This window comes from Meles meles, chromosome 7, assembly GCF_922984935.1.
Source record: "Meles meles chromosome 7, mMelMel3.1 paternal haplotype, whole genome shotgun sequence".
Lineage (NCBI taxonomy): Eukaryota > Metazoa > Chordata > Mammalia > Carnivora > Mustelidae > Meles > Meles meles.
This window is the reverse complement of record NC_060072.1, coordinates 126,896,925-126,923,804: the sequence shown is the minus strand read 5'-3', so window position 1 is coordinate 126,923,804 and position 26,880 is coordinate 126,896,925. Positions and strand designations below refer to the sequence as shown.

General features: G+C 39.2%; 1 protein-coding gene across 1 annotated transcript in view; it reads left to right on the top strand.

Annotated features, from left to right (window-relative positions):
• The window catches only part of CUBN (cubilin), a 269,195-nt gene that overhangs the window by 196,751 nt on the left and 45,564 nt on the right, over nucleotides 1–26,880 (top strand). The window contains exons 52-58 of the mRNA XM_046012645.1: nucleotides 678–799; nucleotides 1,330–1,555; nucleotides 3,438–3,625; nucleotides 10,076–10,232; nucleotides 12,434–12,583; nucleotides 21,589–21,789; nucleotides 24,846–24,975. Of these exons, the coding sequence (XP_045868601.1) occupies nucleotides 678–799; nucleotides 1,330–1,555; nucleotides 3,438–3,625; nucleotides 10,076–10,232; nucleotides 12,434–12,583; nucleotides 21,589–21,789; nucleotides 24,846–24,975 (1,174 nt within the window). The remainder of the gene's footprint in view (nucleotides 1–677; nucleotides 800–1,329; nucleotides 1,556–3,437; nucleotides 3,626–10,075; nucleotides 10,233–12,433; nucleotides 12,584–21,588; nucleotides 21,790–24,845; nucleotides 24,976–26,880) is intronic.

The following is a 26,880-nucleotide window of genomic DNA, read 5'->3' as shown; positions in this document are numbered from 1 at the left end:
GCTGATTGGGAGAGGGAGTAAGATTGATCAACCATCTTGCTGGCTGATTTTTCTTTATTGGATTGAAAGAAGAGAGCCAGGCTTCAGGAAGCAGTATTATTCATGTGGAAAAATCAGACAGTCTTACACTTTAAAGATATGTCTGTTCTTCAACTTGCTATGCTGATGTGTACTTTGATAGCTGACTACAGACACAAGTGCTTCTCATCACATGACAAATTCTTTAGTTATGGTATGGACCATGTTCTTCAAGCTTGTATTTATTTTTATTGGCCCGTTTTTTGTTTTGTTTTGTTTTTTTCAAGAAATGCAGTGTTACTTACTTTGTCCCTAATCAGAGTGTCAGTTATATGCACATCTAATTATTCTCCATTTGTGCTACAGATCATCTTCCTTTTTCTTTGTCCTAAACATGATCCTGTCTTCCCTGTGTGATTCTTTTTAATTCACACTATATGAGATTCTGTTTATTTCTAATCTTCTACCCAGTTTTACTTCGCGTTTACCACTTTCATCTATTTATTCATTGACTGCTTTTTTAAAATCATTAAGTATGATGGCTGTAAGATCTACTTCCTTTGGCCTTTCAGAGGTTTTTTTGTTTTGTTTTGTTTTTGGTTTGTTGGTTTTGTTTTCCTGTATCTTATATCTTAAATAAGGTTAAAATCTAATTTTAGACTGTGGTGGAATACAGCTGGGTGAGAGCGGAGTGATCACAAGCCCCAACTATCCAGCCTCTTATGATAGCTTGACCCATTGTTCCTGGTTGTTGGAAGCCCCACAAGGCCATACCATCACCGTGAGTTCTGATTTTCTTCTAGAACAAAAATACCATGTCCGCTGTATGTCTTCTAATAAGCAAGCAATTAGAATAGTTTGACCCTGTGATCAGTTCATTTTCTCCCCAAAATCTCATTAGAGTATAGTCATCTACAAGTATCCAGTGACTGAAGAAATCTCTTTTACAAGCATAGGAGAAAATATTGATACTGATATAGCTATAGATATAGATAAATAAATATCTATATGAGATATTCTTATCCAGTAGACAATTGTAATCACATTCTCGATATGAGTAGCCATCCCATCCCACTGGACCAAAGAGGTTCCTCCTAGTGACTCCAGTTCCAGGAGAATTGTCCCCTTTCAAAATTTCCAATGGAATCCCCAATAAGGAAGAAGAGAGGAGGGCAGGGGAAAGGTAAATAAGAGACATAAAATTATATAAATTAAAAAAAGTAAAAGGGTTTGTGAGGACCTTATCTAACTTTAGGTAGCTCATCTCACTTACCACTCAGGGTACCTCATTGTCTCTTTTCTCTCCTGCAGCTAACATTTAGTGACTTTGATATTGAAGCCCATGCAACCTGTGTTTGGGACTCTGTCACTGTCAGGAATGGTGGTTCTCCTGGATCACCCATAATTGGACAATACTGTGGAAGTTCAAACCCCAGGACAATCCAGTCCGGTTCCAACCAGCTGGTGGTGATTTTTAACTCGGACCATTCAGTTCAAAATGGTGGATTTTATGCCACATGGAACACACAGGCTTTAGGTAAAAGAAACATTCTATGTACTTTTTAAATTGATGTGTTTTTTAAATTTATTAATAATTTAAAGTATGCATTTTATATCTACTCTCTGTTAGACTCAACTCGGGCTGTTTACACGTGTCGTCTCATGTAGCAACTTCATAAGGAAGATGCAATATCATACATGTTTTCTCCATTTCATGTGGCTGGAAACTGGAGACAAACGGGTTGATAGTTTTCCCAGTCATGGAGCTAGTCGTTGGTAGAGTCAGGATTTGAATAAAGATAGTGGGGCCCAGAAACTCTGATCTTCACACTTCACTATGTTGCCTACATAGGCAGAAGGGCTTGGCATAACCAGAGAATCAAAACCAATAGAATCACAAGTAGTTCAGAATATTTGGATCTTGGAGGCAGAATGCTGAGTGGTAAGCTGAAAGCAAGAAGTTAAGTGGTCCATGTCATGAAGAGCCTTGTCTTCTATATTGTCCCTTGAGTAATGCAGAGCCACTGAAGAGTTTTGAGCAGCAAAGTGGCAAGATTTGTGACTTAGAATGAGTGCCCTGTAGGTGGCAGAGTATAATAGATTTGATTTCAAAAGGGTAGTATTTTGTGCATGTAAAATATGAACCTCATGGAAATCCCCAGAAAATTAAAGAATTTGCATTGGATGGGTGCCAGGTGGCTCAGTGGGTTAAACATCTTCCTTTGGCTCAGGTCATGACCCTAGGATCTTGGGATCAAGCCCTGCATCAGGCTCCTTGCTCAGCGGGGAGCCTGCTTCTTTCCCTCCCTATCCCCTCCCCCTGCTTGTGTGTGCATGCTCGCTCTCTCTCACAAATAAATAAAATCTAAAAAAAAAAAAAAAAATTGCACTGCATACTTTAGTCAGGATTTCTTTAAAGCCTTGCAGTATCACACAGGGTAATTCTTTGTAGGAGTCCAAGTTTATTATTAAGGTTTTTGTGGAAGGAGTCAAGCTTTCTCCATTAAACCACTGGTTGCGGTTGAATGGAGGGTAGTTTTAGGTGCACCATTGGTTTTCCAAGGGTTTAGAAGCAAAAGATACAGGAATACTCTTTGATTTAACTTCATTTTGTTTTGAGTTCATAGTTTTCCTTTTGTCATCTCTTAAGTACAATTTTTTAAAAGATTTTATTTATTTGTCAGAGAGAGAGAGAGAGTGCAAGTAGGGGGAATGGCAGGCAGAGGGAGAAGCAGACTGCCCTCTGAGCAGGGGGCCCTATGTGGGACTCAGTCCCAGGACCCAGGGATCATGACCTGCGCCTAAGGCAGATGCTGAACCGACTGAGCCACCCAGGAGTCTTTCTTAAGTACATATTTTAATAGTATAAAATAATTTGATATTTTCTTTCTTTCAATTTATGCCATTTATTTTAATCTGTCAGAGTTTCAATATGAATGAATCAGATTGTGTAATGGAAGAATTTTCTCCTCCTCAAAATCCTTTTCTCTAGTCCTGTATGTTAGAGTAAAATTACCAATGAGTGTAGATTTATATTCTCATGTATTCACAGTAAAATAAAATACAGAACTTGGGATTGCTGGTTCACAAATACTATATAGCTTCAAGGGGAGTAAAAAATAGTGTCATTGTCTGAAAACAGAATAGAAGTCTGTCCTCTTTATGGCATGAATTAGTGTCCTCGGGTGAGTTCAGCATAAATGCAACAAAACATAAACAGCCAAAGCTTCCTCTGGATTCAGTTCACCTCACATTTGTTCAGAGTTCTTGTCGTATCCTGCCCGGAAGCCAGTGACTCCAGTGTAAGGAAAGAGAACCCGGAATCTCACATTTAGAAACATGTCTCCTTTGGAAATCTTGGGCTATGAAAGTAGTTATTTTCCTCTCAAATTAATGACTTTTCCATGACAACTTCTCAGGTTGTGGGGGAATACTTCATTCAGATAATGGTACAATCAGATCCCCTCACTGGCCTGAGAATTTTCCTGAGAACAGCAGATGCTCCTGGACAGTCATTACTCACGAAAGCAAACAGTTGGAGATCAGCTTTGACAACAACTTCCTAATCCCCAGCGGTGATGGACAGTGTCAGGCCAGCTTCGTGAAGGTGAGCACGCTTGTTCCTTTAATTGGAGCCGAGCTGGTTTTGTGAACATAAACATTTAGACCAGAAATGACTTATTGCTTCTCAAAGTAAGTAAAGGGCAATTTTCTTGCTTGGATTTCTTGAATAAAAATGTGAAAAATCTCAACTATTAGGAGTTAAAACTTGAACCACAACACACATACTGCCCTGTGACTTTTCATTTGCTGGTATGTAGGCAAAGTAACCTAATTAAAGGAGATTGTTTTCTGGCCTTATTAAATTGTCATGCATATTTAGGGTTCTTCCTTTCTGTGGAAACCGAAGAGGGAAGGTCAGATATTTTTGTTGTGTTCTTCCTTCCTTCCATCCTTTCTTTCTTTCTTTTTTTTTTTTTTTTTGTCTTTCTTTTCTAATAGATCTTCAAGGACAAAACAAATGTAAGGCCCCGTTACCAGCCACATTTAAAGTATGCTATGAAAATTAGAGAAGGCTAGAGAGGTGGTTAGTGTCAGCCTCCACAGCAGGCCTCAAGAGCCCACATGCTGAAAAGAACGTTTTACTCGTGTAAAATTATGGCAGTGGGGCAGTCAGTAAGGCTCTCTTTCTCTAAAATGGCTAATACTGCTTATGTGGCACCGACCTCACTTCTCATTGACTTCTGACTGTGATGGCTGTATGATGAATTCATTCTGACTCTGCTATTTGGACCTCGTATGTAATAAATCTCCAAGAGATCTTTCTACCTTTAAGTGGAAAAGACATTGGCCTTAAGTTCACATTAGCCTGGACTCTATCCATATCTCTTGCACTTACCACCTGCATTTTCCTCTGTGAGCTAATTAAACATTTGGACTTAACTTCTTAACCATAAAACAAAGAGAACAATTTGTCCATTAGTAGGACTGTTTTAAGCATTAGAGGTAATATGATATAATAACACAAATAGTGCTCAGTAATTGGAATATAAAACCACCTAATGAATAGTAGTGGCATTTTACCATTGATGTTATTATTGTATATCATCTTTCAAATTATGTTTTATATCTAATGGATCCATGCTTACTAATTAAATAAAAATCCCATACTTTTATAAAATATGTGTCTAATGGAACACATCTAATACAACTCTTCCTGATGGCTTTTTTTCATGAAGCAACATGAACTCTCTCATGGACTCTCTCTCATAGACTGAGTAAACATCAAACGTACAGATGTATGTAAAGCCTTGCAAGTTCATCAGTTTTACAAATGGAATCTGAAAAGTTATTTAGGCCCAATTCTCCTCTTGATCGAGTAGGAATCCCTCTGACATCTGGCCAAGCCAATGCAACTGGCAGGTGAGGTCCATTTGGAGCCCTGCCCAAACTAACTGGCCTGGAAAGCCCTCTTCCCCTGCCAGGCCTGAGCCTCCTGATTCTGCCAAGAGACATGAAGAGGGCAGAACCAGCAAGAGGGTCCAGCTCCAGCAAGCAACCCTTAAGCTCATACCATATAAAAAAAATAACCCACCCCCCTGCCGCCCCTTCATAGTCTCTCATGGTTCATCTCCCCTTCCAGTTTCCCTCAACTCCCTCTCCTCTCCATCTGCCCATGTCCTCCATGTTATTTGTTATGCTCCACAAATAAGTGAGACCATATGATACTTGACTCTCTCTGCTTGACTTATTTCGCTCAGCATAATTTCTTCCAGTCCCGTCCATGTTGCTACAAAAGTTGGGTATTCGTCCTTTCTGATGGAGGCATAATACTCCATTGTGTATATGGACCACATCTTCCTTATCCATTCATCCGTTGAAGGGCATCTTGGTTCTTTCCACAGTTTGGCGACCGTAGCCATTGCTGCAATAAACATTGGGGTACAGATGGCCCTTCTTTTCACTACATCTGTATCTTTGGGGTAAATACCCAGCAGTGCAATTGCAGGGTCATAGGGAAGCTCTATTTTTAATTTCTTCAGGAATCTCCACACTGTTCTCCAAAGTGGCTGACTAACTTGCATTCCCACCAACAGTGTAAGAGGGTTCCCCTTTCTCCACATCCTCTCCAACACACGTTGTTTCCTGTCTTGCTAATTTTGGCCATTCTAACTGGTGTCAGGTGGTATCTCAATGTTGTTTTAATTTGAATCTCCCTGATGGCTAGTGATGATGAACATTTTTTCATGTGTCTGATAGCCATTTGTATGTCTTCATTGGAGAAGTGTCTGTTCATATCTTCTGCCCATTTTTTGATATGATTATCTGTTTTGTGTGTGTTGAGTTTGAGAAGTTCTTTATAGATCCTGGATATCAACCTTTTGTCTGTACTGTCATTTGCAAATATCTTCTCCCATTCCGTGGGTTGCCTCTTTGTTTTGTTGACTGTTTCCTTTGCTGTGCAGAAGCTTTTGATCTTGATGAAGTCCCAAAAGTTCATTTTTGCTTTTGTTTCCTTGGCCTTTGGAGACATATCTTGAAAGAAGTGGGGGGTGGGGGGGGTGGGAGGTTGAGGAACCAGGTGGTGGGTAATAAGGAGGGCACGTACTGCATGGAGCACTGGGTGTGATGCCAAAACAATGAACACTGTTATGCTGTAAATAAACAAATAAAAATAAATATAAAAAAAAATAACCCAAAATAGACCATACCCTAAAATGTAAGGTATGCAGCTAAACACTTTTAGGGGAAAAAAATAGCCCAAAATTGTTAAAACCTAGAGATAGATGAATATTTCTCCAGACTAAGCATCTAAAGAATGATCCATAAAAAGAAAAATTGATAAATCTTACTTCATCAAAATTAAAAATCTTTTAATCTGTGAAAGCCTGTATGAAGAGGATGGAAAGAAAAAAAAAAAAAAGAGGATGGAAAGGCAAGCCACAGACCGGGAGGAAAGATGTACAAACCACCTATCTGACAATAGGCTACGATCTAGAATACATACAGAATAGTCAAAACCAACAGTAAAAATACAAGGAATCCAACTGTAATATGGGGAAAAGATTTGAACAGATATTTCACCAAAGAGGGTATATGGGATGGTAAATAGACAATGGAAAGATGTTCAACATCACTAGCCATTAGGAAAACTGAGAATTCAAAAACCACAGAGATCACTACACACCTATCATAAAACCAAATCCTGGCAAGGTTGCGCAGAAGCTGTATCACTTACTCATTGCTAGAGGGATTGTAAAATGGTACAGCCACTCTGAAAATGGTTCAGCAGCTTCTTATAAAACTAAATATGCACTTGCCATAAGATCCAGCAATTGCCCTCTTAGACACTTATCCCAGAGTAAAGAAAATTATGTTGACATAAAAACTCATATACAAATGTTGATAGCAGCTTTATTTGTTGGTATCCCAAAACTGAATTCAGTGCACATGTCCTTCAACAGGTGAATGGTTTAACTAACTAGCACGTACCTACCAGTATGCAAGTCCTCAGTAAAAGCAAACCAACCCTTCAACCACTTGGATAAATCACCAGGGCATCACAGCAAGTGAAAACAGCCAATACCTAAAGGTTACATACTCTCTTGTTCCATTTGCGTTACATTTTTGAAATCACAATAGTTAGAAATGGAGGACAGCCATAGTTTACAAAGATGGGGGTATGGGAATGAATTGTGTAAGGGCAACTCTAGGGGCCCTTATGGTGTTGGGACTCTTCATCATCTTGAACATGGTGGTAGATAACTAAATACACACATACCCCCACACACATGAGTACAAGTAAAACTGAGAAATCGAGTAAGAGCAGGGGACTGCATTAGTGCCAACATCTTGGTTATGTTATCATACTATAATTTGGCAAGATGTCAGTGTTGGGGGACACTGGGGAATGTGTGCAAGGAATTTCTCTAGATGATACCTTACAACTGCCTGTGAATCTGTAGGTATCTTAATAAGCAATAATTTTTTTTTTTAAGATTTATTTAACAGAGAGAGAGATCACAAGCAGGCAGAGAGGCAGGCAGAGAGAGACGGGGAAGCAGACTCCCCGCTGAGCAGAGAGCCTGACATGGGGCTTGATCCCAGGACCCTGAGACCATGACCCGAGCCGAAGGCAGAGGCTTAACCCACTGAGCCACCCAGGCGCCCCTAAGCAATAATTTTTTTAATTGAATGATAAAACATCATGTGCAACCAAGCTGAATTACACAAAACCTTCAGAAAAGCCAGAAAGTTTTTGACTTAATGACAACATCATGGTATTCTTTGGTCCAATATGGTTTTGATGAGTCTTGGGTTATATAGGCAATGAAACGAGCTCTTGAGTGACAAGGCAGCAGGAAATATTGACTAACTCTTCATCATTATTATCATTACAACACTTATGTTCCTGGGCCAAAAGGTAGGATGTCAGATCCATACTTAATGACTTCAGGAAGTTCTTGAAGTTCTTAATTAAAGTACTTGGGATTCTTTATTAAAAGTTCTAGCTGTCAAAAAAAAAAAGTTCTAGCTGTCACTGTGCCTTTTCAGTAATGTTGTATGCAAACAGCTATCTCTCAGTAAGGCGAATGTATAATTTTAAAAAATCTGAATAGAAAATTTCTGTAAACTACTTTCCTAGGTAGTTAAGATGGTGGAGGAGGGGAGGGACGACTTAAAGGGGATAGTACAGAAATTTGGAAGTATGTGATTCTTTCCTAAGAACTTTTTGATTTTAGCTATTTGGCTGAATATCCATGCCTTTGTTCTTAGTAGCTCCCATGACAGATCCCTCCTGTATCTAATAAATGACAAACATCATTCGGCTTCAGTAATATAACTAACAGCTGGATGCCCAGTGTTTGAAAATCACTGGAAATGACAGGGCTTAGAAGAACTGAGAAATAGTAAATCAGCACTATCTAGGAATCACACCATTTCACACCTCTTCTTACAGACTGATCTGCCCACAGAAATGTTTTTAATGGCTTGTTATTTTATTGCTTTCTTTGAGGACTATTCTTAAAAGTGATATGGTCAAATGAGTAATTTCACAGAATTTGATGAATATGGCAAGTAAGACAGAATAGGCAAGTAAGACTAGTCCAAACCCATTTAATCTTCTTAGGCTAGTTAAGAAGTCAGGGGTGAGGATGGGGCTCGTTGTGTGCATCAAAGGATGTTTAGAGTTTCCCTGGCCCCTACCCACTACACGCTGCCCTGCACACCAAATATTGCCATCAAAAATGCCTCCAGACACTGCCAAATGTCCCCTAGGGAAGGCACGGTTACTCCTTGTGGAGACTCACTCAACTGCCTGGGTCTTCCCTGGTGAAATCTGTTGAGTGGTCTCTTTGCCCCAGTCATGTGTCTGTATTCCCTTCCTACCCATATTTTCCTCGAGTGACTGCACGCTGTAGATGCCCTGATCTCATGCCTGTGCGACTGCAAAGTTTTCGTGGCTGATCTCCCAGCCCCCTCCCATTTCTTCCTATTGTCCCCGTTGCAGTGATTTCCAAAACCAAGCATCCCAGAGCCCGAAGTTTTCCGGTGGCTCCTTGCCATTTTAGGATAGTTCTCAGATCTCTAAAATGCCCTGAGGCTGGCAGGGACTCTGCAGCCTCCCTGGCAGCAGACTCTGTTCCCACTCCATCCTTTGCAGAAGCCCCACCCCTTCCTGCCACAGGGGCTTCCTCAGGCAGCCATCCCTGCCCAGAACAGGAAAAGCCCCCTGTTATGCTCTCTCCATAGATAGCTCGGATACTGCTCCTTTCCTAGTTGGAACTCTGCATTTAAATTTGTGATTCTGTGACTAACATTTTCCCCTGAGGATCGGCTTTATGTGGAATTCTAATGCCCACAGTTCATTCCTCAGCAACTACTTTTCAAATGGGTATATGACTGACTTCTTTTAGAGTGGCTGGACCAATTTAACGACAGCCTGGGAGTTGCCAACCCAGTTTTCAGTAAATAGCACACCGTGGCTGAGTCTCATCCTTTCTTCAAAATGAACACTGCCAGGAAGTCTTCTGTGATTTATTCCAACTCATGCTAAGTACATGTCTACAGGGAATTCATGTCCATTTTCCTCATGCTCTGCAAATACTTTGACTTCCATGGGTTTCTTCTTGGTAAAATGTTGTCCACTGGCGACCCACCGTGTGCCATCCCCTCTGGACGAGGTGTGAGCCTCACAGGAGCCCACATCACTGCTCAGCCTCCCTTGACTCCTCCTAATCTGAGTTAGCCAGATCTGGCCAAGGAGGAGAAAGTAGGAGGAAAATGAGTGGTGGTTGATTTCTCTTAGCGGTCACTGCCTAGCTATACAAAAATGGGCACAGTCTCCTTGGAAGAGTCGGGAATGGGAGATGCTGTTAAAAAGCAGCTTAAAAACACTATTCTCAGAAGAAAATATTAACGATTTGCATGCGTTTTATTTGCTATTGTGTTTAGGTCTATATACATCCCAGTTCCATTATTTTCCAGCCTAAGCACATTTAAGTGTGGACAGGGGAAAATCTCAAGCATTAAGTCATGTTTGTGGCTCTGCTAGGTGTGGGCGGGGACTGAGGAAGTCGACGACGCCTTGTTAGCCACCAGCTGTGGGAGCAGGGCTCCCACGTCCATCCTCACACCAAGAAATGCGTTCACGGCTGTGTTCCAGTCTCAGGAAACCCCGGCTCAGGGCTTCTCTGCATCCTTTGTGAGCCGTAAGTAGCCCCAAAAACCAAAGCGGGAGGTCCTTGAGAGGGTGGGGCTGCCACAGGCCGGCTTGCAGGAGAGCAGGGTGGGGGTGCTGCGCCAGGGTTGGTTGGAACTGGGGGCCCCAGGGGGAGAGTGTGGGCCAGTCACCTGATCCGCAGAGTACACCCTTCCTTCAAAAAGCAGTGAGAGTGGAACCGAATTCAATGACAGGCCACTTGAGAGATGACATAGAAGGCCTGAGTACCCCTGGTGGACATCTAAAACTGAGCCTAAAACCCAGAGTGGGCAGGAAGTAGGCAGAAGCCCAAGAGGCTGGTAATTAGTGGGTGATCAGAGTGGCTGGTGAGCAGCACCTTGACCTTCCCCAGAGAAATCAGAGCCCACTGATTCATTGTCAGGCCTCACTCGACTCCCCTGAAACTCACCCAGTTTCCAAGGGAGAGGCCTTCCACGTGTTTGCGCTCATCCAGATGATTCTGCAAGGGAGTCGACTTCGGGAGTCACTTTCTCCAGGATTTTCTTATCCTTCTTCAGTTACTGCTCACAGACTAGATTCATGGGGAATAGAGCGGGTTTCAGGTCTGAGAAGCAATGATGCGTGCCTGTTGGCTGATGTTCAGTCAAGTAGCCACTCATTTGCAAACTGGTGTTTATGAAAAAGTCTAATGAAAGGAATTAGAGAGAGTGATGCGGTGAATAGGTGTTTCAGACCTGAATAAAGGATGGGGTCGCGGAAAGGGAAGAAGGAAAGGCCAGCCAGGCCTATTGCCAGGTCCTCCCTCGCTGGGTTCCTGTGCATGTATATGTGTTCATAATTGTGTGTTCTGATATCAGTTTAGAAGGATATTGATATTTTCCTCTATGATAGGTCAGGGAGCGATATGGACTAACTAGTTAGTGGTTATATGAAAACAAATGTTATTTTAGTGGTAATGATGTGAAATGTTGGGGCTTCGGAGCTAACAGTCAAGAGAGAATTCTTGAGATGTCTTTGGTGGAAAAAAAGATATTTTATTAAAGCACGGGGACAGGACCCGTGGGCAGAAAGAGCTGCACTGAGGTTGCAAGGTAAGGGGTGACGGTTATGTAATTTCAAGTTGGAAGGGAGTTAGGGATAGCAGAGGTCTCTAAGGAATTTGGAAGCAAGGTTTTCAGGACCTTGAGGAGTCACTTATTACATCTGGTGTAAAACCTTAGTCATGAAACCCTTCAGCTGTCTATCAGTGGGCCATGTGTTTGGAGAGTGATTGCTAACATATATCTTGGGGGATGGGGAGATATAAAGGGATGTTTCCAAATGGATTTTCATATATTAAAGAAGACTTAACAGGATCTTGGAAGACCAGCTAATGTCAAGCTAAGGTTTTTTTTTTTTTTTTTTTTTTTTTTTTTTTGCTTCTAGCAAACTATTAACATTGAGACAGCTGAGTTCCTGGAGGAATGGTCACTCTGTCTCAAGTACTTGTCAGTGGGCTGCAAGTTCGAAGGAAGTTTCATTTTTTTCTTACATTTCTTTTGCCTTTGTTCTCTACATCAGTAAGAGGATGATTCTCTATTTCTGACACCGGGGAATCATTCATGTGAGAATTTGATAAGAACTGACATGAGTAAATTCAACATTTTTAAAAACAGTTTGTTTTTTTTTGGCCAGATTATAATACTAATGAGAATATATAGTTTTCTAATATTATTATAAGATATTTTAAAGTCATTAACTGGCAGACATCTGGGTGGCTCAAAGTCAGTACAGCATGTGTCTCTTGATCTTGGGGTCATGAGTTCAGGCCCCACATTGGGCATGGAGCCTAGATAAAAACAAAAATGAAAACCCATTAAGTGGTACTCACCAGAAACAAACCACTTCATCTATTTTATCTCTTTATCTACATGAACCATATTCAGTCTTTGCTCAGTTTTCCTTTCCATATTATCTTCAAAATAAATGGCAATGAATTTGTGGAAAAGTTTCTACTACTTAGCCCAAAACTCTGCAACATATTCTAAAACATAAAGAATGTTCTCATTTGGTGTGTAATGTTGATTTTAAAATCAGAGCTCCATCCCCTTAGTTACTGTTTCTTACCATTGGAGTAGCTCAGGGAATATGTCTCTAGAGAATTTGAGTGAGTTTTTCCCTCACTGATAAGAAGTACTACACGTGAGAACAATTGTTCTGATAATGCCCTTTTCTTCCCTTCCCATGTAGGATGTGGAGGTAATTTCACGAACCCTTCAGGTTACATCCTCTCTCCAAACTACCCAAAGCAATATGACAACAACATGAATTGCACCTACTTCATAGAGGCTGGTCCTTTGTCCCTGGTCCTCCTGACTTTTGAGTCTTTCCATTTAGAAGGTAAGTTTATTCTTAAGTAAATTACAATTGAGTCTCTCTTTTTAAGATTTATTTGTTTGTTTCAGAGAGACAGAGAGCAGGAGCAGGAGGGGAAGAGGGAGAGGGGAGAGAGAATCTCAAACAGATTCTGCACTGAGCCCACATCCTGATATGGGTCTCAGTCTCACGCTCCAGAGATCATGGCCCAAGGTGAAATTAAGAGTGGGACGCCAATGGACTGCACAGTCCAGGCGCCCCGACAACTGATTCTTAATAAATGAATGAGTGATAAATGAGGCAGAGGTAGTGTAAAATCGCCATTTGAAGAAAATATTTAAAATGTCACAGAGTATTTTTCATGTACACTTGATTAAAATTCCATTCAATGTTTTAAAAACATGTGTACTATTCTACATACTCCATCCAGAAATGAGAAAGTAACGTAAGGGCTTTAAGAACACAAGCATCGTGTAAATTGCTTAAAGAAAAAAAGTCTGGAAGGTATTACATGTTAATATTGTTTTCAATGTATTCATTTGTGCTTTGTGCATACACACACCCACACGCATGTGTAAACACCAAACACTAACAAGAGAAACTATCTTACTCAGTCAAAGTAGGTGCTCAATAAATGTTGAAAGAATGAATAAATGAATATAATTAATAAATGTTTGCACTCTAGTTTGATTCAATATTGCCATGGGACCCCTTTCACCTCCTTTCTGTCTTTATCTTCAACATTCCTATAGGGATTGTGAACTCCCTAACCACAAGTGTCCCTTTGGGTTCATCCCACAGCTCCAGGAAATGGGCTGTTGTCAAAGGGGATGGTAAGCCTGTTTGGGCTGGCTCTGACCACAATAGACAAAACTTGATGTTTTGTAGCTGCTGGGCCACAGTTTAGAAAACACATCTCTTCAAGTAGATGGGTATTTTCAACCATTCAGTCATAATACTTTTTACAAATGAATTTTCCATGTCTAAGTTACACTTCTAAGTTACACTTAGTCTCTAAATTTGTCAAGCTACTTCTGCATAATCAAAATTTATTTCTCTTTCGGTTGGGTCTCCCTTGCCAGTGAAAAGTTAGTTAGCAAAATGTCCTACAGTATTCAGCATTTAGAAAATTTATGTTTCATGAAAACAGGAATGACATGTCAGCATTCATACACTGATAAATCTTACAAAGCCTCTCTCACCTTTTCCTTTTTCTGTGACCTCCTTTTCCTACATCTCTACAAGTTGAAATTTTGGCACATGTGTTAGCTAAAATGCCAAGTATGAATCGATGTATGTCACTATAAAAATGGAACATGAAGTAAAATACATCTTTTCAGCTTTTGCTTGTAAAAAATGCCAGTAATATAAAAATGCATTCACAATATATAAAGTTTTAGGGGAAGGTAAAACAGTTTATCTAAAATGATCCAATGTTGTATTTAAGATAAATACATGCATAAGGCTATTAAGCATTACTGCAAGAATTGTTACCCCATACATAGATTTATAGGTGATATGTATTTTCTTTTTACCTCTTCTATTATCTTTTTAATCAGGGAAAAGTTCTCTTAATAACAGGAAGAAAAGATGTGACTTGGATTTTGCATTTGTTCTCATTAAATTACATAAACACAAGAATGTCATATGTCAATATCATTTAGGCTAAAAAAGGAGATGTTGGTAAATATACTACATAACATAGCCACAGAAAACATTGCCAATACCAATGGCGTACGTATTATTACAAAGAAACCTACACCGACCGAAACAGTAGCTGCTGAGTTCAGCTGACCAGGTGCGATTAAGGGGCAAGCATACTCTGGTGGAACACTGGGTGTGGGGAGTGGTGGGAGAGAGCACAATATTTTATGATGGATCTTGCCGCCAAGTCAGCCATGTACTAGTCATGTGACTTTATGCAAACTAATCTTTCACAATCACGTTACTTTTTAAAAATACAGAATAGTAGTTACAGTAGTTATAAAAGTCAGATCATGCTTATAGAAGCCTATTTTTTGAACTGTCATTCATGAGTGCCCACTGTTTTGTTATTTTTGCTGCCACCAGCCAGGTTCTCCAGACACACCCTTACTTGTGTTCCCTGCAAACAGGTGCTTGGTTTTTCCAGACTGAGGCATTCCAGATTGGCTAACCCTCACTCAATTGAAGAGCTGATTTTTTTTAATAAGACGATAACTTTCTGATAATGTCTTGTGACATTTCCAGTATTAAAGGTACTCAGAATGTTTAAGTGAGTAATTTCTGGCTACAGAGTAATTGGATTATGATGATTCTCAAAAAAGACAACATTAATCAGATTTATCTTATAATTAGATTCTTATCACTAATCAGACCAATGCTGACATTCACTGAATACTATTAACAAACTAGAGATTTATTTGCTACAGTGAAAATAACTCTCTGCCCCTTCTAAGGTGAGCCTGAGGAATTGATCTTCAGGATATTGTAATAAGACTGAAAATTGTTCCCAAGAAAAACTCGGTTTTTCACAGGAGCCTTGGCCTTTCTAACTGCTCTAGGCCAAAGGAACTATTTCTAAAAGACCCTGTCCACATGTCTAAACATTTCTGAGCCCAGCATGCCAACAGAGCCAATCTCTGACCCCAGCAGAGATGAGAGTTCTAGATCTGTTCTTTTGGTGGGCCATTAACACAAAAGGTAGATCCAGCAAGAAAAAGATGCGCTATCCCAGACTGCAGAATATAATGGGAACATAGACTTGTTCATATGTCTTGTCTCCCAGATACTAACAACTAGTAAAGAAAGGTTTTACCAGCCAGGCTATCATTCTGATTATTCAAGTGCATGCTGGTGTTTTCACCATGGGGAGATTACAAAGGTTTAGTGACCCACATTCCACTAAAGTAAGTTGCTCAGAAAGTGTATGTTACGTGATTTTATGTTGGCCTAAGTTTCTCGTCATGATTATTCCAATAATAGTCATTGTATGAACTATGGACTTCACATCTTTTCTATATAATCACTTATGAAGTATAAAAATTCCAGTGTATTCAATTAAAAGTCATGGAAGAAATTTCCATTTGATCATTTACAAGGCAACTTTTTTTTTTCTGAATGTCATCTCCAGATTGAAATGGCTCTTGATAGTCTTAAAAGTGGCTTCACAATTTCTAAAATATGGTAGAGAATTGACAAATTTAAAATGTTTCTTTTGGTCAAAAATGAAATGCCAGAAACAGACAAAGCATAAGATTTTTACAAATTAATTTGTAAATTTCTCATAAGAGAGAAATTATCACTGTTTATACTTATTTGGGAATCAGAGATTATTAAATTTTATTTTATTAATTTTATTAAAAATTATTTTCCCAAATACTGAACAGTCAAAAAGTGTATTTTTGTGTTTTCATTATTCATATGCCCAAGTAGATGACTTGAAGTTGCTGGGGAAGATTATAGACCATTTATTTTTACTATTTACTTTATAGATAAAGCACTTAGCAGATGAAGTACTCTGTGGCAAGTGATTGCCTTCTTTTTTGTTTTTTTTTAAAGATTTTATTTATTTATTTATTTGACAGACCGAGATTACAAATAGGCAGAGAAGCAGGCAGAGAGAGAAGAGGCAGAGAGAGGAGGAAGCAGGCTCCCTGCTGAGCAGAGAGCCCGATGTGGTGATGCCGCTCAATCCCACTGGGATCATGACCTGAGCTGAAGGCAGAGGCTTTAACCCACTGAGCCACCCAGGCACCCCAAGTGATTGCCTTCTATATCTTGATTCTTTTTTCATTAAAATTCAGTAATAACACTGATTTACCTTGGTGACAATGAAAAGGTTAGAAATTCTTAACTAAAAAATCCTACATCTAGACAAATTCTAAGCTCAGTTTCTTTTAGAAACTGAAAGTTCCAGAGTAACTCGTTTTTTCCTTTTTTTCTTTTTAGCATGTCATAGTAAAAAGGAGTTTTAATTGCTTTTATAAAAGTTACTTTCTTACAGAAATGTGAAATTCGCAGTCCCTATTAATTGAATTTGTTATCTTTTCAAGGGCCATATGACCATCTTTGTGGTTTTATCCATTGTTCCATGAATCCCCTTTCATCTAAGACTTGATTTATAATGAGATTGCAGAATCTCCAGACGCTTTAATAAGTATCTGTTCTCCCAACACAAGTCAGAGTTCTTAGTTTAGCTGCTGTGGATTTAATATATTTTATGTGCATTTTATTTTAATTTATTTCTTTTCAGTGTTCCAGCATTCATTGTTTATGCACCACACCCAGTGCTCCATGCAGTACCTGCCCTCCTTAATACCCACTGCCAGGCTCACCCAACCCCCCACCCTCCAAAACCCTCCTCAGTTTGTTTCTCAGAGTCCACAGTCTCTCATCTCTTAATAAGAATTGAATAGTAGAGTAGTACCTTAGCACAGACAGTGGAGAGAAACAGAAGGATAGCTGTTTTTGCTTGCTGTCCTCTAGAGATGGCGTCAGAAGCTCTGAAGAAAAATAAGTCTAGATTAACAGAGTAGCCAGATGGGAAGTCCTTTGTAATATTTGCCTGAATTTTAAAAAATTAACTTAGAAGTCCTACTTTACAGTTTATACCTAATATAAAGCTAAAATGTAAAAGAAAAAATTTAGCTTTAGATTTTTCCTTTTGCCCCTTTTCCCACCAAAAATTAGGTTTTGTCAGTTGTCTTAGTTCACATTTCCCCCACCATGTAATCTAAGTTGTTTTTTTTTTAAATGGCATTACCTAGCTACTTACCATTTCTTCTCTTTGCTTTACTTAACTATTTCTAAAGAAATCAGAATGTAGGCACAATTCACAATTTATTATTTTAGAAACCATTGGGCAGTGCTTCTTTTGAAATAGTTCCTACTGATGATTTATTAAAATTGGCCAGACCTTAGAGGAGACAGTTTAGTTATGTGGGATTCCTTGCTTGCCCATGTAATAAGACTTTGGTCTGCACAGCCTGTGAAACTTAGTTCTGTGCTGGCACATACTTCTCTGTCCCACTCAATCATTCCTCCATTGAGCAATCCAGTCTCCAAGCTACAGTTTAATTGGGATTTGCCGCCCCCTAATTCCTGCACCTCTCCCTAGAGCCCTTTGCTGTTTACTGAAAAGACTTTATCTTAGCCACACTATTTAAATATTCCAACCCAAATGATCGCCCCCTATCTCCTAGTCCTCTTTGATATCTCTGCCTCTCTGTCTATGGCTCTAGAGAAGAATTGCACTCTGAACCTAAATTTCACCAGTTTATATTATTTGCTGAGTTACTCCTTCCTGGTTTCCTTTCAATTCTCTCCAAGTTCTTGGAACTGTGATGGAATTCAGAATTGAATGTTCCTCTGTAATAAAGTCTTGAAGACTATGATAAAAATTATATTTCAATACACTGGATAGAGGCTTACCCATTTCAAACAATAAACATCTCTTAAAAGTTTTTTTTGAAGGATAGAAAATAATCGTAAAAACAAATCCTGGAGGATAGCTTCATACCTCAATACCTCAGAGATTTCAGTAGTAAATTCACATCAAATTACTTACTGAGGATAGAATTAAGAATGTCTGGAGTTCATTTTCTCATGACATGGGTTCTCCTATGTCTAATAACTATTACTTCTCTGCCATAAATTCAACTTTATCTTTGTCCTTGAAGAACTTTTTCAAATCTTGACTAAGTTCCTTTTTCTCCCTGGAAGGCAATCATGCTAGTTATCTTTAACTATATTCTGCTTGAGCATTTTGTGTATATTTTGATCATGTATTCAATTGGTTCCCCCTGTGATTATGGAAAAATGTTTAATATAATTATTTTCTGATGACTGTGGTCTCTGTCACCAAGTATCTTGTCATTAAAGAATTGGGGTTGATCTCTTTGCTGTAATGCAGTGATGTGAAAAATAGAGCTTGAGAAAAAGATGTATATGTGTGAATTACTTTATGCCCACTGACATAGTTATATCTCATTTTCTTGTATACTACCTTGCTTATGCTAAACCTTGAGGTGCTCTTAGACTTCAGATAATTTTATAAATTCTGATATTATGTAATACTTGACTTTTTATGGGTAAAATTTGGAAGGACATCCTACCTTAACGAAATGACTGTTGGAAAGGGTATAAGAATATCTTCATCCATCAAGCAACTTGCCAAATATCATAACTTTTTCAATTTTTTTGAGTCAGGCTGTATGAGTGAGCAGATCATTTTGATTGGTGTAATGATTTAATACTCTCCTGCCATCTCCTGCCAAAAAAATAAATAAATAAATAAAAAGAAAGAAAGAAAGAAAAGAAAAGTAAAAAGATAAAAATCCTCTCTCAACTTCCTTTGCCTCTCCCCTGCCCAACTTCCTTATTGTTGAATATGGATCTTTTGTAAGCACTTAATGAGTTTTGGTTGTGTTGATACAGACATACCACTGCTATTTCATGAACTTTCTAGAACTGGACTAGTTCCTTTAGTATTTTGGAAACGTGATCAAGTATATGACACATTTTACCTTAATGCTCACAACGTTTCCTTAATTTCCTAAGACAGTCACCACTAAGATAGTCTATGTCATTAGGTCAACAACTTAAAAACTAACGCTCTAATACTTAATGAATACCTGTATAGCAAGCCATTTGATCAAAGTGGAACCGAGTTTTTAAACTAGCATCAGCATATTTCCTTTCATTCTGTGATTTTGCTGTTTAATCATGATTATGATTATGGTCATCCATAGAACTGTATTTTCTGGCCCAGCAATTCCACTTTTAGGTATTTACCCAAAAGAAATAGAAATTTATGCCCATGCTAGTATCCAGAATATAAAAGAACTCTTAAAACTCAACAATAAGGGGCGCCTGGGTGGCTCAGTGGATTAAGCCGCTGCCTTCGGCTCAGGTCATGATCTCAGGGTCCTGGGATCAAGCCCCGCGTCGGGCTCTCTGCTCCGCGGGGAGCCTGTTTCTTCCTCTCTCTCTGCCTGCCTCTCTGCCTACTTGTGATCTCTCTCTCTGTCAAATAAATAAATAAAATCTTTAAAAAAACAAAACAAAACTCAACAATAAAAATGTATAACCTAATTTTAAAATGGCAAAAGATCTGAATAGACATTTCTTCAAAGAGGATATGCAAATGGCTAATAAGCACATGAAAGGCTGTTTAGTATCATTAGTCATAGGGAAATGCAGATTAAAACCCTAATGAATATCACTTCATACCCACTAAGATAGCTAAATAAAGGCAGCCAGACAATAACAAGTGTTGGTGAGGATGTGGGAAATTGGAACCCTCATGTGGTGCTGGTGGGGTGGTAAAGTAGTGCAGTCTCTTTGGAAAATAGTCACATAGGTCCTCAAAATGTGAAAGAGAGAGTTACCATATGAGTCATGAGTTCCACTCCTGCTTAGGTACCCAAGAGAATGGAAGGCATATATCTACACAAAACCTTGTACATGAACACTGCAGCATTATTCATAATAGCCAAAAGGTAGAAACGAACCAAATGCCCATTAATTGCTAAATGGATAAGCAAACTGTGGTCGATCCCTACAATGGAATACCCTTCCGCCTTGGAAGGAATGGGGTACTGATGGCTGCTTCGACATGGGTGAACCTTGAAAACATCATGTTAAGTAAAAGCAGCCAGTCACAAAAGACTGCATATCACGTGATTCTTTTTATGGGAGATGTGCAGAATGGACAAATCCATAAAGACTGAAAGTAAGTTAGTGGTTGCCAAGGGTTGGGGAGAGCAGTAAAGAGGGAGGGCTAAATGGGGCGTGATTGTTAATGAGGTAAGGTTTGTCCCCAGGGGGCTGAAAATCTAGGATTGGAGAAAATGTCAGATACCCCAAGTGTCCTAGCACTGTGAACTGATAACACCTTTCCCAAGGGCCACTTGATAAACCTGAAAAAGAATCTTACCTTAGTACCAGTAACTCAGCTTCTAAAGACCTATCCTAATGAAATAATGAGAAAATTCAGCAAATATCTACATACAAGAATGCGTCAATAGTATTTTTAATCAAAATAAGACGGAAAAGAGAGAATTAGTGAACAAGAGAGGATTAATTGAACTTAACATGGTGCATCTCTATATTCGAATCTTATGTGTGCATTTAATTCAGTGTTTTCAAAAGAAAAATCACATAAAACATATGGTTGTTATTTTATGTTAATAAAAAAATAAGTTGCAAAAGATCATGCCCAGTATGACCCCAATTAATGTTTTCACAGTACAATTACCTGTAAAAATGGCTGTGATAAAGTCTTTTTAATTTTTTGTTTATTGGGTTTTGCATTTCTCTTTGGAATGGGTCAGAGTATGTATTTCTGTGCATATATATTCAGAAGACAAAACAATGTTGGATATTTAACGGTCACTAAACTCAAGCTAACGTTGTTTGTGTGAACATTTAAAAATGCTGTTCAGTAAACACTAAGGAAGTTCTAATTCTCTCTCATGGTTGGAGTATCTTATCTGTATATAAGCGTGAAGTTAAAGCAGGGTTTTGCCAAAGCAGTGCTGTTGACATTTTGGACTGAGTGATTTTGTGGTGGTGGGAGGACGGGGAGGTGTGGGCTTGCCCTGAGCAGAGGACGGTGTTTAATGGCATTCCTCCCCCCTCCTCCCCATTCCATGCCACTAGTACATCCCAATGTTACAGCAAAATCCTGTCTTCTCATAGCGCCAAGTGTCCCTGGCAGGACATTTATATGTCATGGAATTAAAGGAGCCACTTCATAAAGGAAGAAAATTCTGGATTATTTGAAAGCGGGATTTATCTGTTGTGAAGTTCTACCTGTTTCCTCAGACCTGTGCGTGATTTGTAACTTGGGTAGACACTGTTTCATCAGGACACCAAGTTAAACAGTGACTTAGCAAAAGAGCCCTTGACTCTCATTTTAATTTCTATGTAAATTGCATGGATCTTCATTACATTTCCTTTTTTTTTTTTTTTTTTTTTTGGTCTGAGTGTTTATAGCACCAGTCCCTTGCATTTCTTCTGATTATAATGCTGGTCATTCCCTACAGCGCGCTCGGCCATAACCGGAAGCTGTGCCAGTGATGGCGTCCACATCATCAGGGCTTCCAACTTCTCTTCCACGCCTTTTGCCACCGTGTGTGGCGAGGAAATCCTGTCTCCTCTCACCCTCCTAGGCCCGGTGATGCTCAACTTCTACTCTAATGCGCACATCACAGACCTCGGATTCAAGTTTAACTATAAGATCACCCGTGAGTAGCCATAATGATAGAGTCTGGAATTTACTTCTTTTCTTAAGTAATTCCCATAAGGACTTTTAATTGTGATTCATACATCACCAGCTTGAAGACTTGGGCACTTTAAGGGGAAAAATGATCAAATAGATGCCTGGTCCAAAAATAGTCAGGCATTTCCTTTAAAAAAAAAAAAAAATGGGGAGGACCTTCTTCAGGAACTTTAGCTAGAACTACTCTTTGAAAATCAAATGGAAGATTGAGATTTATGTTGATAATTAAAGTTAAAATGAGCGTTCTTGCTGTCTTTAGTTGGTAGTAAGTTATGTAAAGGTGTCCTTTTGGCCTGGACTATCCAGACGCCTGTCTCATTTCTCCAAGTCACTCTGCTAATGTGAAAAACAGTATTTTATAAATTTAGGAAAAAATGGAAGAAAATATCTTTATATCTTCAGGTAGGAAAGAACTTTTCAATAATACAAAAGCACAAGGTCTTAAGGAAAAGAAAAGATTAATGTATTCAGCTATATTGTAATTTGCAAGTTTTCCATTTCAAAGGCAAAGTGAGAAGACAAGTCATGGATTGAGCAAAAACCTTTGTAGTTACTAGGATCTTTTTCATTTTTCATTGTAGACAATTTAATCCTATGTTTCAAAATCATAAGATTCTATTTCCCTATTTTCAGTTATCTTTTCCTTTCCTGCAATAAGTGTGGTTAGTTTACTGACCATTTTTACTACATCATCCTAGTTTCAGTGAAATGGGCACACATATCTGGCAAAAGCTTGTTTTGTTTTTTCTTTATGTGACCAAGGTTATTACTAAAGTTAAATCATTTTCTTTCAAATAAATTACTATTCTCATCCACAAAGAAGTCTTGAAACTCTCTACTCATGAAAAAGACCTTTACAAGTCATTCATATTAGCTGTTACCTGAGTCCTGACACCATTTGGAAAGTGTGACTGTGTGTGACTCCGTAGGTCTGTGGGCACATCCAGAATAGATTTGGGCACAGTGAGGGTCCCTTCCCCTGGTTTTCTTGTTGAATAAAGAAGAGCATCAGTTTGTTTATTCTTTCGCTACCACTGGTATGTTGGAGACTTACATGCTGCTTTATGATCTTCTACTCTTTAATCTCTCATTTTCCCAAAATACCGTATGTAAGGTTTACCATATCTACTGTGAAAGTGCCATTTATTTTTTATTTTATTTCATTTTTTAATTTTAGATTTATTTATTTATTTATTTGACAGACAGAGTAGGCAGAGAGGCAGGCAGAGAGAGAGGAGGAAACAGGCACCCCGCCAAGGAGAGACCCAACGCGGGGCTCGACCCCAAGACCCTGGGATCATGACCTGAGCCGAAGGCAGAGGCTTTAACCCACTGAGCCACCCAGGCGCCCCTGAAAGTGCCATTTAAAAAATGTTGGTATTAAGATTTCAAATCCTGACAGGTACAAATTCGGGAGTTACTTGGACATTGATAAGCTTTCCAAAACCACATAATTGTCTATAAGCTGAAATAGAATAATGGCTACACAAATCTAACTTTTTTTTTTAAGATTTTATTTATTTGACAGAGAGATCACAAGTAGGCAGAGAGGCAGGCAGAGAGAGAGGGGGAAGCAGGCTCCCTGCTTAGCAGAGAGCTCGATGCGGGGGCTCGATCCTAGGACCCGGAGATCATGGCCTGAGCCGAAGGCAAGAGGCTTTAACCCACTGAGCCACCCAGGCTCCCCACGAATCTAAGTTTTAATTCACTACAGTTGTCCCCAGGGGTCTCAGACTGTGTATACTTATGGGTATGTGTAAAGAATAGCTTTCCTTGAAATGTGGGCTGACCTGAAGGAATATAAACAAACAAACAAACAAACAATCTTAAATGGCAGCCACGATTTATTTATCATTTCTTTTTTTTTTTTTTTTTAAAGATTTTATTTATTTGACAGATAGAGATCATAAGTAGGGAGAGAGGCAGGCAGAGAGAGAGAGAGGAGGAAGCAGGCTCCCTGCCAAGCAGAGAGCCTGACGCGGGGCTCGATCCCAGGACTCTGGGATCATGACCTGAGCGAAAGGCAGAGGCTTTGACGCACTGAGCCACCCAGGCGCCCCTTATTTATCATTTCTAAGAGATGTAAATGGAATATATCTGCTGACAGTATATAAACCAGAGAAATATCATCAAAATATACTACTAACATTATAATTTTAGAATCATAAAACAGAAGCATTTCTCACTGTAATGAATGGGGCAGTTTCCATCATTGTGCAGCATGGTCTCATCCTCCTTATATGTAAGGCCAAACAGAAATAATACTAATTTAATGTTTTTTATGATGGGGTTTAATGGTCATTTTATGGCTGTGGTTTTATTGACTAACAGAAACAACTAACAGTTCTGGGCTGGACTGCTGGAGCCAGGGCGGGGAGTGGGTCTAGCCTTGCACTTGCTGAGGAGCAGTAATACAAATTTGGGCAAATATAGCCCTTACCAGGCTCACAACTAAATGGGAAACGCAAAGGACCCCATTTGAGCCCCCAAAGGGAACTAAACTTGGAAGTTCCAAAAACTGTTTCTAGTATTTCACATTATAATACTCTGTCTTGACAGAGGAAACTCTATATTTAAGATATTTAATCTATATTATAGATTTCCAGATCACAGTCCTTCCTGGGCCCAGATGCTCACAACATGCCTTGGATTCTGCATGCCTTTTCCCAGCTTCCAGTTATCTCTGTCATCCCTCTCAATCTGTTCGTTAAATATAGGGAATGGACCCCAACACATGAAATGTTCATTCTCATTGTTTTCACTCTGGTCATTGAATTGATGAATTCCATTCCAAGATGTGTCTTAAAAATGTTCTCCCCAATTCTACTCCCTTATTGTCTCTTCCCTTGACCTTAGTGAAAAACATCAATATTGTTTGTAAACAACAATGAAGGGAGATTTAAGTTCTTTAAGGCAAATGGTTGGCATCTCTCTTAAGGAAAAAAGGTACAATTGTAAAGAATATCTCAAAATTACTCTTTCACACTCTGAGCAATAATCGTTCTCTGTCTTCTTCTGCAGCCTGTGGGGGAGTGTTCAACTTCTCCACTGGAGTCATCAAGAGCCCTGCCTATTCGTATTCGGACTACCCTAATGACATACACTGTTCGTACACCATCATCGGTAGAGATGACAGAGTGCTTTGGCTGAAGTATGTAAGACAAATGTACCTTCTCTACACTTGGGTCAGCTCTACTTGCAGAAAAGATATTCCTTTACAATAAAGAACACTGATTTTTACAGGACGTATATAAGAGAACCTCAAAGAAGGGAGAGTGAAGTTCTTGTTTGTTAGTATAAATCTGGAAAATGGGTGTCCCGCCTTCCATGCAAGCCAATAGGGATTAAGGGGAAAAACAGGCACTCCACCAGTGAAAATGAGTGTTGTCATTTTTCAGCAGGTTTCAAAGGAATGGGTCTAGCCTTCATAGAATGGACTGTAAAAATTTAAGCCTGTCTTGGAAGCAGCAAGTGAAAGTAATTTTCATTTGTGGGGAACTTTCATTTGTTGAACTTTAATTGATACTTTCCATACTTCTCGTCTTTCATTCTTTTTGTTTGTTTGTTTTGTTTTGTTTTTAAAGATTTATTTATTTACTTATTTGACAGAGATAGAGAGTACAAGGAGGCAGAGCAGCGGAGGGAGAGGGAGAAGCAGACTCCCCGCGATGCGGGGCTCGATCCCAGAACACTGGGATCATGACCCAAGCCGAAGGCAGCCACTTAACCAACTGAGCCACCCAGGCGCTCCTGTTTGGTTTTTGTTTTTATGGTTTTTTTTCTTCTTTCATTCTTACAACAGTTACACGAAGCATATATTATTAAACCCATTTTACTGATGAGAAAATTGAAGCTCAGACAGGTCAAATTACTTTCTCAGTGTGATATGCTACTAAATGAAGAGTCAGAATCTGAATTCACATAATATTTTCTCCCAAAGCCATGCCCTTGATATTTCCCTGTGCTATTTCTTGAAGGGCAAATATATCCTGACTCCTTGAGAAATGTATTTTTATCCATATATCAGAACACCTCTACACTGGTGCCCTGTGATATTGCTTACATCATCAGTAAAACTCTCCCCTAATCCTACCTACTCCCCGCAGCACTGATTAAGGACCATAACCTCCAGTTATCAGTGATAAAGTTCAAAACCACATTCATCTGAGATGACGTATTTGTAACTCTCGTGTTACAGCATATGGCAGAGGGCTCTGAAAGTTTGTGTAGTTCATAGCAACCTAGAATTTTGTATAGGAGGTCGATGGGCTGGAATCTTTGTTACCTACCTCTCTACCAAGTGGCTGTGATCACTTTCATCCCTAAAATCACATATTCTACAGTTTGCCTCCAGGAACCTATGTCAAATGGGTCTTTATAAAAAAAGTCTTATCCATCTGATTGGGTTCCTGTACCAGACAGTAAGTGGTCTAGAGGCTGTACCTTGAAGAAATATGCAGATTCCACCCTTCCCCCCCGCCCACCCCCAGGACTGTTTGTAAGGAAGCTGTGCCCCGAGGGCCAAAAAGTCCTTTAAGTCTAAGGGACCAAAAAATAAACAAAAATGCCAGATGGTCCAAAAAAGGAGGCCCTATGGAAGGATCATCTGCCTAGAATGGCAGAATAAGGAGTCTTTCTTGCTATGTGCCTTGGTGGCCCAGTATTTGCTTCTACATGTGTAGGATTATAGGTGATATATATACTGTATATGTTGATAACATATATATCTATTTCCTGTGTGGGCGCTGGCTCATCATAGTCAAAATTCTTTTAGCACGGTTGGAAAATTTTTTATACTCTAAGAACCTACATTCTATGAAACAGATATTATCCCAATCTTTGCAGAAGTTGTAGACATTAGTAAAACATGAATTCTTCTACCAGGGCTCTCAACGTACCCTGGCAACATGAGCTTTTCTATCAATGGGCTTTTCCAGAAAGTGTCTGTTCTCTGGAAAAATGATTAAAAAATAAAAAGCCAAAACAGCTTTGAGTCCTCTTGGAAACTCAAATCTTTATCTTTCTTTATGGATTCATGTTGTAGAAAATAAATGTG